Source organism: Balaenoptera acutorostrata, chromosome 15 (assembly GCF_949987535.1).
Source record: "Balaenoptera acutorostrata chromosome 15, mBalAcu1.1, whole genome shotgun sequence".
NCBI classification, from domain to species: domain Eukaryota; kingdom Metazoa; phylum Chordata; class Mammalia; order Artiodactyla; family Balaenopteridae; genus Balaenoptera; species Balaenoptera acutorostrata.
The window spans coordinates 57,364,608-57,380,505 of NC_080078.1; the positions used below are offsets into that span (position 1 = coordinate 57,364,608).

General features: G+C 43.5%; 1 protein-coding gene across 2 annotated transcripts in view; it reads left to right on the plus strand.

Moving 5' to 3' along the window:
* The window catches only part of SLC23A2 (solute carrier family 23 member 2), a 141,905-nt gene that overhangs the window by 99,149 nt on the left and 26,858 nt on the right, over nt 1–15,898 (plus strand). For both annotated transcript variants that reach the window (XM_057529468.1, XM_057529469.1), the window contains exons 5-8: nt 474–631; nt 11,495–11,583; nt 12,600–12,670; nt 13,589–13,770. In XM_057529468.1, coding sequence (XP_057385451.1) covers nt 474–631; nt 11,495–11,583; nt 12,600–12,670; nt 13,589–13,770 — 500 coding nt within the window. The remainder of the gene's footprint in view (nt 1–473; nt 632–11,494; nt 11,584–12,599; nt 12,671–13,588; nt 13,771–15,898) is intronic.

Below are 15,898 nucleotides of genomic sequence, written 5' to 3' on the forward strand. Positions count from 1 at the left end.
ATAGATGTAAAATTCTACATAAAATATTGGCAAATCAAATCCCAGAAGAAAAATCTAGCATGACTAACTAGAATGGTTCAGTGCCACACAATTCATGTTAACAGATTAGAGGAGAAAGACCTATGGTTTTAGCAGTTGATGCTGAAAAGCTTTTTAAAAAAGCAAATATTCCCAGTAAGAATTATATAAATAAAACACTACCAGTGTTTGTATTGAGTACTTCCTTTGTGCTGGTCTGGATTCATGCAAGTAATAATAATACAAGTTAGTGATAAGACAAGAAAATGTAATGGAAAGGAGAAATGCCAAAAAACAGATTATTTGGCATATGATAAGAGTGTGTACCTAAAAAAACAAATTCTTCATGTGTGTAACTTTTTAAAAACAACGGGGGTGGGCAAAGTTAGGGTAAAATCAGAAAAAATACAAAGAAGGGTTTATTCTTTTCCCCTCTGTCTCCCTGTCACCCGTAGCATTACCTGACGTGCTTCAGCGGCACCATCGCGGTGCCCTTTCTGCTGGCCGATGCCATGTGTGTGGGATATGACCAGTGGGCCACCAGCCAGCTCATCGGGACCATTTTCTTCTGTGTGGGAATCACAACTTTGCTGCAGACAACTTTTGGATGCAGGTGAGATTGGGGCACAAAATTGGGGATGCTGAAGCACCCATGAAGCATTAAGCACTGCCATTCACCTAGGGCTGCTTGGAAGGACTGACTGGAGTATAGAGAGGTGTGTCCTAGTGGCATTTGCCCTGCCTCCCCCCAACCCTACTGTGTTTCTTCTCTAGGTGGGTGGCACTGCTTCCCACCTAGTTGTGCAGGCTGGAAACAGACTCACTCTCAGCTCCTTCCATCCCACCAGCTGGCAGGACAAGCTTTCTCTCCAGTACCCCCTCCCTGCCCCCATTCCTGAAGTTCAGGCCTAAACTGTTCTACTAGGTTCCTAGTTGGTTTCCCTGCCTCCAGGGCTACTCTCCTCTGCCCTGCTCTGTGTGCCACTCCAGTGCCGTCTTTCAGTGTTTGCATCTTCCTGGGTGTTGCCAGGCTACAGCCCTACTCCCTGTTTAAAAAAACAGATGTGCCCACCCTGTAGACTTCTCCCTTGTTCTCTGTCCCACCACCCTTCCAGCCGTGTCCCTGCGCCCTGCAGTCCCCTTCCCTGCACTCACCCAGGGGTGAGATCCTCCCCGAGCCCACCCTGCTGTCTTGCCATCCTGTGCTTGTGCTCCCCTGCAGCTGTCCAGTCCTGGCTTGCCCCTCTCCTCTCTGTGAAGCATCCCTGACTTCCCAAAGCCTCCTTTCTCTCTGAGTTCCCACACATGCATCTTGTGTATGTTCTTCTAATGTGGCTCTTATTCCACTTTGTCCTTTTTTGATTGTGTCTTTTCTTGCTGATTCGTGTTTCCTTCCTTGATGCCAGAGCTGCACTTTGCATCCCCAGTCCCCAGCTTAAATGGGTATGGAGCTGGCATAGGTAGGAAAAGAACTGTCCTGTCTTACCTCCTCCTGCAGGCTTGCTTTGTCCCCTCCTGTCCCCTTCTTCCACCGTCTTCACATGCAGCCTTTTCCTTTACCCTAGGGTGCTGCTCAAGGGGTGGAGCCTGTGGGGACAGGACTGTCCTCAGGGGAAGGACAGCAGAGTAAACGTGCGAGTTCTGTCTCTCACTCCATTACAGACAGTCTGCCTTCCCTGCTAGGGAGGTGGGAGCAAAGGCAGAGGGAAAAGAAGGCAGCTTGGGAATCATGAACTGTATTCCAGTGAGTCAGAATCTTCAGGGTGACCTTTACTTGAGGGGGGGGCGGGGCAGGAGAATACGGGAAGAACAGTGTTAGGGCATCCTGGTTGGCGGCATAAGCAGTGTCCTCAGGAGGGATACGGCAGCTCCCTAGCAGTTCTGCTGATGGAAGGAAGGCTGTGAGGGCTGGCTAGCTCTTGGGGTTCTCAAAACCCCAGCCCCTGCAGGACTGCCTGCAGCCACCATGCTGAGCAGATCCCTTACCTCAGAAGGGAGGGTCTTCTTAGGGGACCCCTGAGGGAAAGTCAGGGTGTTACTGACCTGTTAGGGGAAGGAGATGCGTTCAGGCATTCCAAAGAGGACTTGATTCATTTTCTTAAGAGCCCAGGTAGTTAAATTTGGCTGGCAGCATCTTTCATTCTTTTGATACATCATTCAAGGTTCTGTATTTCAAAGCCAGAAAGGATTAGAAAGCTTTTATTGACCGACTCAAGTGTACACAAGACACTGGTTTTCTGGGGAAATATTCTTTTTCTAAACAGCTAGCTCATCAGGGAACTTGTAGCACAAACCATCTGTAAATTTGGGCAGTGCCTCTAGTTGAGAATTGTTGGTTGACTTGAAGAGGGAATGAAAGACGTGTTTACTGTGGTACAGCAGGTACCAGGTGCAGCTGTGCTTTGGTCTCATATCAGGGAGGCTGGTCCTGACTGACAGTTGAGCCTGGCTGTGCTGGGCACAGTTGCCTAATGGTGACATAGTAGGGAGAGTTTGGGGTAACTTTTGGTGTGTGCTTTCAGTTATGGGAGGGCACCCGTTCAGGACCCTCTTGCCCATCGTTGGGGCACAAGAGACCTTAACAGAGCAGCCTGGGTCAGTTTACCCCCTCCCCTCCCCCTGAAGGAGCACAGTGGAAGGAGGGGAGAATGGGGAAAGAGGAGTCAGTTAACTTTTGCTCTACTCCCTTCTTTGTGCTACAGCACCTTTTTCTTGCCTGGGATCCTTGCCTCCAGCTCCCATCTAGTAGGGAAACAGTGAGAAGGCACTCAGCGCTGTGGTTTCCAGCTCCACAAAGCCTCAAGCTGTTGTTGATACATTCTTTTTAGTTTTATCCAGCATATATTTGAGGGCCTGCTGTATGAAGGTGAACCCAGATGATGAGGTGGGTGAGAGGCATTTCCTTCCCTGCCTGCTTGGTCACCACCTCTGGGGTTTGTTTGCTGTATCTGTTTATTCATGTGTCCCATCTCCCCCATCCTCTGCATCTCCCTGTCCTTCACCCTTTTCTGTTAAAACTCTTAACTCCTCTTTACCCATCTTCCCTTCCTTCCATGGTGCCCAAAGAGGCAGGGCTACCCCTTCTAGCTGAATCACCTCTCACACCCTTGCCCCCGGGTTTCCTGTGTATGAATAATGTGAAAAGCCTTTTAATTCTGCTGCTTGCTAACATAGACCCTCATCGTAGACTGTGAATTATCATCTTAACAGACTTGTGCATTTACTTCCTGATTACAACAGGATCAAACAAACAGATAAAGCAGTTGGGGCAGAGGGAATATCAAGGTGGGACAGTGGGAAAGAAAGGCTGACGTGGCCAAGAGTGGGGTTTATTCCCAGTATCACAGCCATAAGGATTGCAGATGGCCTGTACGTGTTTGTTGGTGTTTGTTTGCAGTTCACACTCATTTCCTTAGGCAGAGAGCTGCAGAAGGAAAATCATGTTCAGCTTTCATGATTTCTAGGACAGATTTTCAGACTTTTCCAACTCTGAGTCGTTTGCCATGTGTGTCTGAGTTCTGTCCATTTCTTCGTGTGTTTGCCTAACACCTGTTGAGTACCCAGTACTCCCTTGCACTGGATGTAGTGGGTACATGGGACCTAGAGACCAGCCATGGTCCATGCCTCTGAGGGGTGGGGCCTGTATTGTGAGGAAGCTAAGACCATGATTGCAGGTCTAGAACAGAGGAAGGAAGTATAAGCATTCCCATCCTCTGGGCTGTGGCCACATCATCCCTGTTCCGCGTTTCACATGGGCACTCTGGTGAAGAGTGGCATGCTGTTCCTGGAAAGTTGTTTCATTCCATAAAAATAACCAAAATTGATACGGAAAAAGTGAGGGTGAAACAGATGTGTGTGCCTTTGCAAACCTGAACACAAGCTCAGAATGCCGGCTTTAAGGTGCTGTGTTGTAAATACTCCTTTGGGGGCACGTTTTCCATGGGCTGGGCTGGCTAAGGACACAGAAAATGTGTCTGATGCAGCGTGTGCTGCAGACCCTCCTTCCTTCACTACACATCTCCCCTGGCTTGAACATGCTTTCCTTTCCTCCAGAGATCATGACTTGTTTTGAAATGGAGGTCGTATGTCTCTGCCCCAGTTGTGTGACTTCTGTGGCTTTAGTGCTTCCCAGGGCCTCCACCTGTCGGGGATGGGCGGTTTCTGTGACAGCTGCTTCTTCCATCCCCCTTGTCCCATCCAGCCTTTTCCTTCTTTACTTTGACTTTGATCCCCTGCAGTTTGCTTTCAACGAGGTCTTTATTGTCGAGTGCCCTTGGGTGAGGTTTCAGACTGCTGAAATCAAACCTCATTCTGGTTGATTTCAATCCAACCTACCCCTTGGGCTCTTTCCAGGAATTAGTAAAAAGCCTTTAAAATCCCAAGAGCAGGGGCAGGGTTCAGAGTCCCCTAACTCGGATGTTAGCCAGCCAGCAGCAGCTATGCCTCCCTGGCTTTGGGGAGGACTCAGTTCATGCATCACCTAGGCTGCCATTGTCTTTTCCATCAGAGACCAAGCCTTGGTAGCAGCTCTGAGCTTCCCAGAGCCCTTGTCCTTGGGTGTTATGCATAGCTGGGGGTGAAGGAGGGCCCTCTGGGACGGACCCTGCCCCCTCGCACACCATGCTGACCTCCAGCTTTCCCTGAGGTGTGCAGGTGCTGTGTTTGGGGACCACATCCAGCCTTTTGTTCCAGGTGCCTCTTGGAGGCCTTTCTCTCAGCTCTCCAGCAAAAGAAAAAATTGCAGGTGGAGTGACCCCTTTCTTGAGAGCCTCTCCTGGCCATGACAGGCCTGCTGTAGACACACAGAACATTCCTTTGCTGAGAAAAGGTAGAGTTTTGGCTAAGAGAGTCATTGTAGCTGGTGCAGCAGCCTGATCTCTAACAGAGTTGTCTGCCCTGAGGAGAGAGCTACCCTGTCTTCCATCTCCTTGGGTTCTGGGGCCTGTACAGTATAGGGGCCAGCTCCAGGATACTTTAAGGTCTCAAGTCTGAGGCTTTGAACTCTTAACTGTTGATAAAATTTAGAAGAATGGAGAGATGCAGTGCTTGGTTTGGGGTAGGGGAGACTGGGATTTTCCCCCACATTCTTTTCCTGTATATGTGTTTGTGTGGGGGTATATGTGCAGTTTTTTGAATTACTTGAGAATTTCAGGCAGCATGATGATGGCTCACCCCCAGATACTCTCCTAGGAATGAGGGTCTCGTGTGTAACCGTTTACCACACCTGAGAAAGCTGAGTTATATCATCTAATATGCAGTCTATATTTAATTTCCCTAGTTGTCCCTAAAATATCTTTTATGGCTATTCCCTCCACCTCTCTGAACCAGGATCCAATCGAGTTCGTGTGGTACATTTGTTTGTTGTGTTTCTTTGGTCTAGTAATAAACAGTCCCTACATTTTTCTTCCACATCATCCTCTTCTTAAAGAGTCCAGGCCAGTTGTCTCGTTGAGCATCCTGTGGTCTGAATATGTCCGATTGTGTCCTTGTGGTGGTATTTGATTTGTTCCACAATCCCCCTATTTGTTGTAACTGGGAGATGGGGCCAAAGGCATAGTTGATTCAGGGTGAACATTAAAATTACTTTGTAGATGATAGTGAGCCTGTCATGTTAAGCAGGCTCTTAATAGCAAGTTGTAGGTTTTTCCTGCCCCCATGTAAAAAAAAAAAAATTACTGTTTATTTAACTCAAAGAATTATAGGTAGTACATTAAAAACATGGGGGCCAGTGAGAACCTGGAGGTAGTGACCTTGGAGGAAGGTTTGCCCTCACCAGCGGTGTTGAGGGGCTCCGGCTTCAGAGGTGGCGTCACTCCCATTCTACTGTTTACCAGCTGTGTGGCTTTGGGCAAGTTGCCTAGTCTCAAAGTCCCCTTTGCTCCTCCATAAAATGATGATAATAATAAAATTGTTAGTGAGCCTCAAATAAGATAATGCCGGGCACTCGCCCACACTTGCCTGTTGGTGCTCATTATTTTAGTGGACCCTCCGGAAGGGTGGGTGTAGGTGAGGCAGATGGGGGTGCAGTGGGCAAGGCTGGTATGCCAAATGGAACAGCTTGTCCTTGATGACATGGCAGGGGTTGGGTGTGCTCCTTGGCCACACGGCCATAGGTGAACTCCTTCAACTCTAGCTTTTCTGGGTGGTCTCCCCCTTCAGTGAACATGCTGTTTCTCTGTTTGCTAATATTTCTGATGCTCCAGGAGACTAGGAGACTGACTAAGTCCTCTTAGTATATGTGGGGTTAATGAATTTAGTTCCCCACAATCTTTTTTCTTTGACTGTCACATCTCACTTGCCCTGTATGTTCCCACTTGTTCTAAAATGCTCATCTTCTTCCTCATGGCCCACTGATTCTCCCTTTTATCATTCCTTTTCAGGCAGGTGACTGCCTGGCAAAAACTGTACAGGGATAGAGCAGCACTACACAGGAGCAGAGGATAGAGCTTCTTGTCAAATACCCAGAGAGGAAACTCTTTTCTTTTTTTTATAAATTTTGTGTTTTTTGTAACTATTTGACCTCACTCTAGTATTCTAAGGACTATGTTATCATCCTCCCCCATTTCTCCTCCCAGGAAGACACTTTATAGACATAATTTTTTTAAGTCATATCTATTGAGGGGTAATCGACATACAGTAAAATTTGCCGTTTTTCACTTGCATAGTTAGATGAGTTTTTACCCATGTGTACAGTCACTTAATCACCACCACAACCAACACATTCCAATTCTTTGGAATTCCCCAAAGAATTCCCTTATGCTTTTCTGTGACTGGCTAGATCTTTAAGTAATAAAACAAACTTTTGACCTGAGATAGTTGATACTATCATGCTTGAAAAGGTTATCAATATTGTACCCAGCCAACCCTCCTAAATTTCTGTGCTCTGTCTGGACGAAGCCTTCCGCTGGGAGCTGGGAGAGGAGCCAGTCGGCTGCTTCCTACTGAGGTTCCCTAGGAGTGTGTCTAATTGGAAGTGTTGACTGAGATAGTTCATATAATTTTGATATTTACATATAAGACCAGAATATCATGGACTTGAAGATAAAGATTAGATTTGCCTTTAGTTAAGAGTTTTCTTTGAATCAACTCAAAATGGATTAGAGATCCAAACATAAGAAACATGATACTATATAACTATTAGAATAAAACGAGGGCAAATTCCTTTATAACTAGAAGTTGGGAAAGACTTTTAAACTAGGACTCAAACTCCAGAAACGATAAAAGGATGATAAATTTGATGCCATTAAATGTTTTACAATTTTTAAGCTTTGTATTGTAAAAATATACCATAAACAAACAAAAATGACAAACTGGAGAAAATATTCATAATATAGATAAGTTCTAATATCTCTAATATAGAAAGAACTCTGAAAAATCAAAGTTAAAAATTACCAAAAATGGTGTAGAAAGAAAGCACAGAAGACATGAATAGCTATATAAAAAGCTATATAATGGCCCTTCACCATATGAAAGGATCAAATTGACTTTATAATAAGAGAAATACAAACTAAAGCTACCCTGAGATACCATTTGTCTCGTTTGTCAGATTGACAAAAAATGATTTTGACAAGCCACTCTGATGGCAAAGCTGTGGGAGAACAGGCATTGTTACACATTGCTGTCAGGAGTGAAAATAATTCAGTCCCTGTGAAGAGGAATGTTACAATATCTAGAGTACATATGCATTTATCATTTGATCCAGCAACCTACTTCTAGAAATTTACCCTGGATATATACTCCCACAAATGCAAAATAAATGCAAAAAGTTTTTTTTTATTGCTGTGTAATTTGTAATGGGAAAATAGTTAACACAACTTAAATGCCCATCTGTAGGAGACTATCATACATCACACAGTGAATTACTATGCAACCCTGAGAAAGAATAAGAAAGATTTCCATGAACTGGTATACAGTAAGTTCAGGGATGTATTGAAAAAACAAGTTGCAAAAGAGTGTGTATATGTTTGAAGAAACAAGAATAAGTTAGAAATTAATAAAAATGGTTAATGATCGATAAGTCAGATTTGGGGGTTGGAGGGGATAGGAATGGGAGTGACATTTTCCTGGTATATCTCTATATGGTTTGATTTTTTTTTAACCGTAAAATGTTCAACATATCCAAAACATAAAATCTAAAAGGATGAAGAAACACAAACCCTAAAATTGAATACAAACAGAAACAAGTGAACCTAACTTTATGTCAAATTGCTGGCCACATGGAGAAAAGAATTAATTCACAGACTTTAGAACATAGTACTTTGCACGCTATGAATGGGATATATTCTAAGAAAAAAAAAATACAGAGAAATCTTAAACTTAGTAGTCTTGTTGGTAGTGACATTGGTATAATTCTGGAACTGTGCTGCTTTGGGCAAGTTTGAGACAATTTAATTATTAAAAGGAATAGTCATGGAAGTGTATTATTAAACTGAATAAAAAGTGAATCCATGTGTCTATGGTGATATTAAAAAAAAAGAGGGAGATAAAAATTGGACAAAAAGGGAGCTGAGAATAATTCCTAGAGGAAGTGGTATTTTCTCTGTGCCTTCAGTGTTGAATAGAAATGGAGCATTAGAAATGAATTGATGACTTAAGAGATGAGCAAAGGCTCAGAGGCAAGAACGTAGACTGCTTGCCTGGAGTGCAGGCATGTAAAGTGGCCAGTGAGAGACTAGACTGGGGAATGGGTTCAGGTCACCTGGACACCGAGGAGGAAATGAGGCACCTCCAGCAGGGTTTTGAACACAGTAAGAACTTGTCTGGGGCTGGTTAGGTTCTTTTGCTGCCCTGGGGCTAGAGCCTGACATGGGAATGTGTCACTACAAAGGTGACTGTCTGCTCAGGGATTTTTTCTTAATGACATCCAGCAACACTATTAACTTTAAAAACTTCCATCTGCAAAAATCCATTTTTGGGGTATCTTCACGTATTTAAGATACACTTTCCCTGTAGTCAAGGTCGGCAAAATTTTTTCCATAGAGTGATAAGCAGTGAATATTTTAGGCTCTGTGTTCTCTGTTTTGACTATTCAGCTCTACCACTGAAGCATAAAAGCAGGCGCAGACAACTCGTGAATGAGTGAGGGTGGCTGTGTCCCAGTGAAACTCTACTCAATGAAAACAGGTAGTTTGCCAGATTTGTTTCACTGGCCAGTTTGCTAACTTCTTATGTAAAGAAAAGCACAGTTTAATTTGTTTCCTTTCCAGTCATCAGTAGAGAATAAAATAGCAGACAGTCGTGTCTGCTTGCAGAGCCCAGGGATCTGAGGTTTAGGTGACTGTGTGAGTGAAGAGCCCCAGGAATTGACCAGCTTCATGCTGGGGAAGTGCCTGAAAAGCCACTTTATCAGATGAGAATATCAAGTGCTTTATCATCTTCAAATCTCTTTCTTGGAAAATTGGCTTTGTTGATTTTGATTTAGGGGAGCTCTTGTTTAATGAAGTAGTGTGCTCTCGCTGCAACTTTCCCTAAGAATATTTCAATCAAGCCACTGATTTATGCTGCCAGTTATGGAGACCACACTTCACTGCTGGGATACTTACTGTAAGGCTGCTGCTTATCTTTCAGCCAGGACTGCTTGTGGCAGGCAGTGCGCGTAGCTGCAGAGTGAACACATAAGCTGGCATGTGCATCTTTTACCGGGTCATCTTGGGAGACTTTGTCTGGGGCAGCACATGTGAGAATTTTCTGTTAGCACCCACTTTCAAAGGAACCCAGGGTCCTGGTTGTGTGAAAATGAGTGAGCTTCTTTGCAGCAGTGCTCTCAAGGCCTTTGGTCATGGTGAAAGTCATAAAATGCATGCCCTGAAAGGTGCCCAGGCAACGATCAGGTTCAAACTGAGGCTCATGTCACCGGGAGTGGAACCCAGAGCCAGTCTTCACTTTCCCACATCCAGTGAGTCACCAATGCAGTGTTGATTGCAGTGGTCCTAAGGATGAGATTTCTAAATGCAATCCATATTACATTGCTTGAAATATGAAATGATAGTAAAACAGATGCTGTTTGGACCATTTGAAGTAGCATCCATTCCTGATTAGATGCTGACCTCCCTTTACCCTTTCAGTACATTTCTGAAAAATCGTGCTTTAAGGAATTTTTGTAAATCAAGCAGCATTTTCCCTTTGCTATACATTCCCACTTCAGGGAACCTTCACTTCCACTTTTGATGGTACTATGCGCCAGGCCCCTCCAACAGATAATTATTAATGGATGGTTGTGGAGGGCATGCCCATGGGAGTGGCCACTAGCATTGCAGCTGGTTTGTACTGTGCAGCCTGCCTCTGTGTCTTGAAGCCAGCATCTCTCAATTGATTTCATTGCAGGATTAAAATGGCCAGGAGAACAAAAGAATCTTAACCCTCACATAGCTCAGAATAGTGTATACCAGCTCTGGACTTGTAAAGCGGCTATGTGTCCTTCAGCCAGAGCCACTGTTTCTCAGTCCAGTTACTGTATCACTCAGGGCAGAATATGCTGTCAGCTCAGAGGAGAGCATACTGGGTTCCTATCCTGCTGGCCAGGACACTGATTAAAGGCTGCTTAGGAGTATTTAAGAATGATCTGGACATCTAGGAGTTCCTAACCCTGCAAACCAAAGGAGCTAGTTTCATATTTTACCCCCAAAGTAATGTTAAAGATAGTGATTGAGTTCCCATGTTAGCCCATTATACATCTCTAATAATAAATGACAAAATCTTTTGAATTTGAGTAGTACCAGTGCTCATAAAGTCAATATGAAGTATCTAAAATGTAATTGAATGATGGCATCTGAGGATCTCTGCATTTAGTTTGACAATGGAGGCAGGAAATTTAAGAGTCTGCAAGCTTTCTGGGTCCTTTAAAAATAAGGGTTTGAGCACTTTTGAGTATTTTTTATGATTAAGCAGAATATTATATCTACTGTTGATTTGTAACTTACAGTTTTCCTTTTCCTCAATAGATAGATAGCTCATGTGATTTTAATGCTTATCCTCAGTGATTTAGGGCAGTTTTTGACTTACAAAATGGAACGACAGGGGGAGATAGATTTTTTTCCATGATAACCAATAAGAATTTGAAAAGGAGGAGGAAGGAGAGGAGGAGGATGGTAAAAAAGAAGATGTACACTGATGTTTAATAAGGAGCTCACAAGCTCAGCAGGACAGAGACATCCAAATGCCCGCATCCCCCACCCCCAAGGGGAAAGGTGGTGATGGCAGGGGCTGGTGTTGGGGTGCTGGCACTGACCACAGAGCTCCCCCGGGGCCCACCCTGGGGCTGTCTTTGGGGAGAGCAGCAGGAGGGGAGGACGGAGAAGCCAGCATCCCTGGCTGTGTGGCCGAGGAGATCTTTGCAGACTGGGGCTCTTTCTTCCAGGTGTGCCTGCATTTACTCATGTGCTGTTTGTCTATGGAAAAGACTGTTAAGCTGTCAAATAGTGAACTACCTCGGTAGTTCCTGATGCCGTGATCATGGTTTTGGTCTCGTTTCTTTTAGGTTACCCCTGTTTCAGGCCAGTGCTTTTGCATTTCTGGCCCCTGCTCGAGCCATCCTGTCTTTAGATAAATGGAAATGTAACACCACAGGTAATTGCAGTTATTTCCACATATGTCATTGGGGTCCTTTAATGCAGGTGATAGAAGGGAGGCCTGGGCGTGCTGCCCACAGCAGTGTTAAATCCTTTCTGGAATCAGGCACAGAACACACAACCAACAAACAGCTTAGAACGCTCCAATCTGTGGATCGTGTTTCTGTCTCTCTCTATCCACTTGTTCATCCCTAACCCCAAAGCAAGTAAGGACCAGAAAAGGACCTCATTTCTCTGTGCTAATGAAATTGATAAATATGGGGAAAGAATAGAAAAAATATTTGTGCTATTTTTCTGCCTCTTTCTTTCAGTGGATTTTTTGAACCACCAGTAAACACTCTCTTTGCTGCAATAGCATCCCTTCTCTGAAACATCTCTGCTTTTTAAGGATCTGGCTGCTTTGGTTTTCTGCAAATGACTTTCATTCCCCCTCCCATCCTCATCGTAGTGATTGCAAAGATCCTTAAATAACCCAGTAAGGTCAGGAAGAGATCAGATAGGGGATTTGAGGAAATCACATAGACCTGTTGTACTCTCAAAATATTGTTAAATTTTTAGGTTCTAGGAGCAAAGTTTTCTAGCCCTCATTTCCTTCCTTGCTCCTAGGAGTTACTTTGTGACCACTGATTTGATTTAGGAACAGGAAAAGGGCCTCTTTTATCTAGGTTTTTAAAACCTCAATCAGGCAACCTTGCTATTGGGCATGTCAAAGAGCTGCTTGCAAAGGTTGGTCTTTGTATTAGGCTGGGACTAGCAATGTATATCACTAGTTCAGTCAGCTTTTGAGAAGCCGGGAGCTCTTGTTGATGAATAAATTTGGTTAAATTAGCAATGGGGAATCCACCTTTCAGTATGATATGCCATAGTGTTGTAACTTGAATTTTAGGGATGGGTATTTATACAAATATACTTAGAACAGCGAGGAAATTCTTCTTAAAAAGAGTAAAATGAATATGTCCCGTGAAACATCAGTGTCACTCCAAGAAAAATTTTGTCTTTGTTTTTGTTTTCAAGATGTTTCGGTTGCCAATGGAACAACGGAGCTGTTACATACAGAACACATCTGGTATCCTCGGATACGCGAGGTAAAAGATAAACATTATCTGCTTATGGCTTCTTTGTGTTTCTACTCATTTTCAGTGTTGGTCGTGACCAATAAATTGCAGTTGCTCTTTTTCTGTTTCAGGTACTGACATGTTCATTTCTGTTGTTAAGCTAAATTTAGATGGCATCACTGTAAAATAAAGCATGCAGAAATGCTTTGTGTGACCAGGCAGTATTGTTTCTTACTCTCTTTTCCATCCTCCTTTCTCCTCCTCTCCTCCTATGTACCCACAGACCTGTCCACTTACACCCTCCAGCATAACAGCTCCCTTTGGAAGGAGCCACAGAGTCGATAGGTTGCAAAACTATTTATTCTGGCCTCAGTGTTTGCCTGTATTGGTGGAAGGAATTAAAGACACTTGTCTGCTTCAGTGCACTTGAATAGAACAGGGTGTGGGAGTCCTTAGATATGAAGAACAGCTGACAGTTTATCCAGATTTTCCAAAACCTATAAGATCATTCACCATTAGTTCAGAATTAACACAGATATGGCCATTCTGCACAATAGAAACATTCCTTTAGAATTTTTGTCAATAACACTATCTTAAGTCAAGAATCTTTGTACTGCATTGTTCCTCTGAGGCTGGTTATGAATGTTGTGTCTTAAATGAGAATTATAAATTGTGTCTGTCTCAATCAGTGGACTAGGCAAGCTGACTTTGTGTCCCGTGCCCATTTCTGTAATACTCTTACATCAGTCAGGTTACACTTAAGTTTGCTAGATCCCAGTAACCCCCACTGGTTTCTTTTGGGGTTTGCCAGGAATTTTCCAGCTATGTTATGCCTGTTGTATAATAACTTGGTGCCTTACAGAATTATCAGTTGTTGTTGCAGGTGACATTTAGAGTGTGTGATGTATAAGCAGCTTGCTCTTATGTCTGTGTCCTCTCTTGCTCCAGATCCAGGGAGCCATCATCATGTCCTCATTGATAGAAGTGGTTATCGGCCTCCTAGGCCTGCCTGGGGCTCTGCTGAAATACATCGGGCCCCTGACCATCACACCCACAGTGGCCCTCATTGGCCTCTCTGGTTTCCAGGCGGCAGGAGAGAGAGCAGGGAAGCACTGGGGCATCGCCATGCTGTAAGTGTTCCAAGACCGCTCAAAAGTGAACAGTAAAAATCTCCCCTCTTCCCAACACTAAGGGACAGCCTCTTTGAATGTTTTGAACATTTATACGAACTTTAGGAGACACTTAAATTAAGATTAGTCTGGTAGTTTAAACTTTATTTGCTTCATGCCAGGGAGTTATTGAAGTAACATGCAGCCAAGGTATTCCAAAGACAGATTTGGCAGTGATGTGTAGAGGGACGGTTGTAAGGTTTTAAACTTTGGGATGGGAGTAAGATGGTGGCACCATTAGCTCTTGACTTTTTTTTTTTTTTTTTAATTTATTTTATTTATGGCTGTGTTGGGTCTTCGTTTCTGTGCGAGGGCTTTCTCCAGCTGCGGCAAGCGGAGGCCACTCTTCATCTCAGTGTGCGGGCCTCTCACCATCGCAGCCTCTCCCGTTGTGGAGCACAGGCTCCAGACGCGCAGGCTCAGCAATTGTGGCTCACGGGCCCAGTTGCTCCATGGCATGTGGGATCCTCCCAGAACAGGGCTCGAACCCGTATCCCCTGCATTGGCAGGCAGACTCCCAACCACTGCGCCACCAGGGAAGCCCAGCTCTTGACTTTTGAGGTCATGCCAAGTCTCATACACATGAGTTGGAATACCAAGAAGCTGAATCCTTTAGATGAGACTCAAAAATACTTCCAGAATGGCAGGAGACAGAGATGCTGCAGGAGGTGTGTTGGCATCAAAGGTGATGTGGCTCCCAGGTCAGACAGCTCTGTACACCTGTCAGGAAGCTGTTATTCCTGCCAGAGTCCTGCTAGTCAGTGCCAGTCCTTTTGCACAGTACTTGAAGTTGATTAAAGATGTCACTTACCCCTTTTAAGTAATGTCAGTAAAGACATCCAGGACTTTATAAGATTGATTATTAGAGCCACAGAATTCTATATACCACAGATAGAACCCACATTCTCTGTATCTGTAGAGCATATGTAAGAGTTGACCATATCATAGGGAAATGGTTCCAAGACTCTAGAATTTTACCGATCAGTAAAATTTCTTAAAAAATTTAATAACAATACAAGAGGATTTCTAATTGTTTTTGTTTTGCTTTGTAAAATGTTCTGTAATTATTCAATAACAAGCAGTACTTGTTGAGCCTATGCATCAGTGTTACATACCACTGGTTGTATATATTATAAATTAAGGTAGGTACCAGTGTTATCCCTGTTTAACAGCTAAAGAAATTGAGGGACAAAGATGCAGAGTTAGCTGCCTAGGGTCACACAGCTAGTAAGTGGCCACGATGGTTTTCAAAACTCAAATAGTCTGACTAGAACTTAACCCATAACACTTAATTCTGCTTCTCTGTGTTAGAACATGGTTTACAAATAAAGTGAATCCTTGCATAATTGTAATCCATGTATCATTATAAATTAAGGTATAGGAAAATATCCAGTATTGCTCTTAATTTTCTCATTTCACCAAAGGTTGTCAATATTTCCATACCAGGATGGGTGAGTAGAAGGCATGTAAGAATGTTCACTCAGTGAAATGCAGTAAGTTCCAAAAAAGGAGAAATTGTATTTACCGTCATGCAGTAAACTTTAGGAACCAATAGTAAAAGATTGAACAAAAACCCCAAACGACTTAGAAGCAAAAGAACACCATTGTAAATAACTCAGAGAGGAACTCAAAACTTCACAATTGCTGACAATTTAGCAAATGATGACGATAACAGCACTGGTCACACAGAGCAGTCAGTTGTTCTCAAGAAAAGTCAAATAAAAATAAAGTACATGAAGAGCTTATCTCCAGAAACTAGAAAAACATGATAAAAAATGAACACAGTGAAAGCAGGGGAAAGAATGAGTAAAGATACAAAAAACATGAAACAAACAGAAGTGATACATCCCAAAGGTGGTTCTTTGGAGAATGGCAAACATATACTATAGATAGGCTTCTGGCAGGGCTAATTAAGGTGAGAAAGGAATGCACACACAAAGAGAGGGATAAAACTGCAGCTTCAGGGAAGATGTGTTGAATCTGTGTTCCTGCCCCGAAACTTAAAAAAAAAAACTAATAAAATAGGTGGTTTCCCAGCTGTTTCATTTGATAAATAATCAAAATTGACTCCTTCTCCCCCTGACATCTG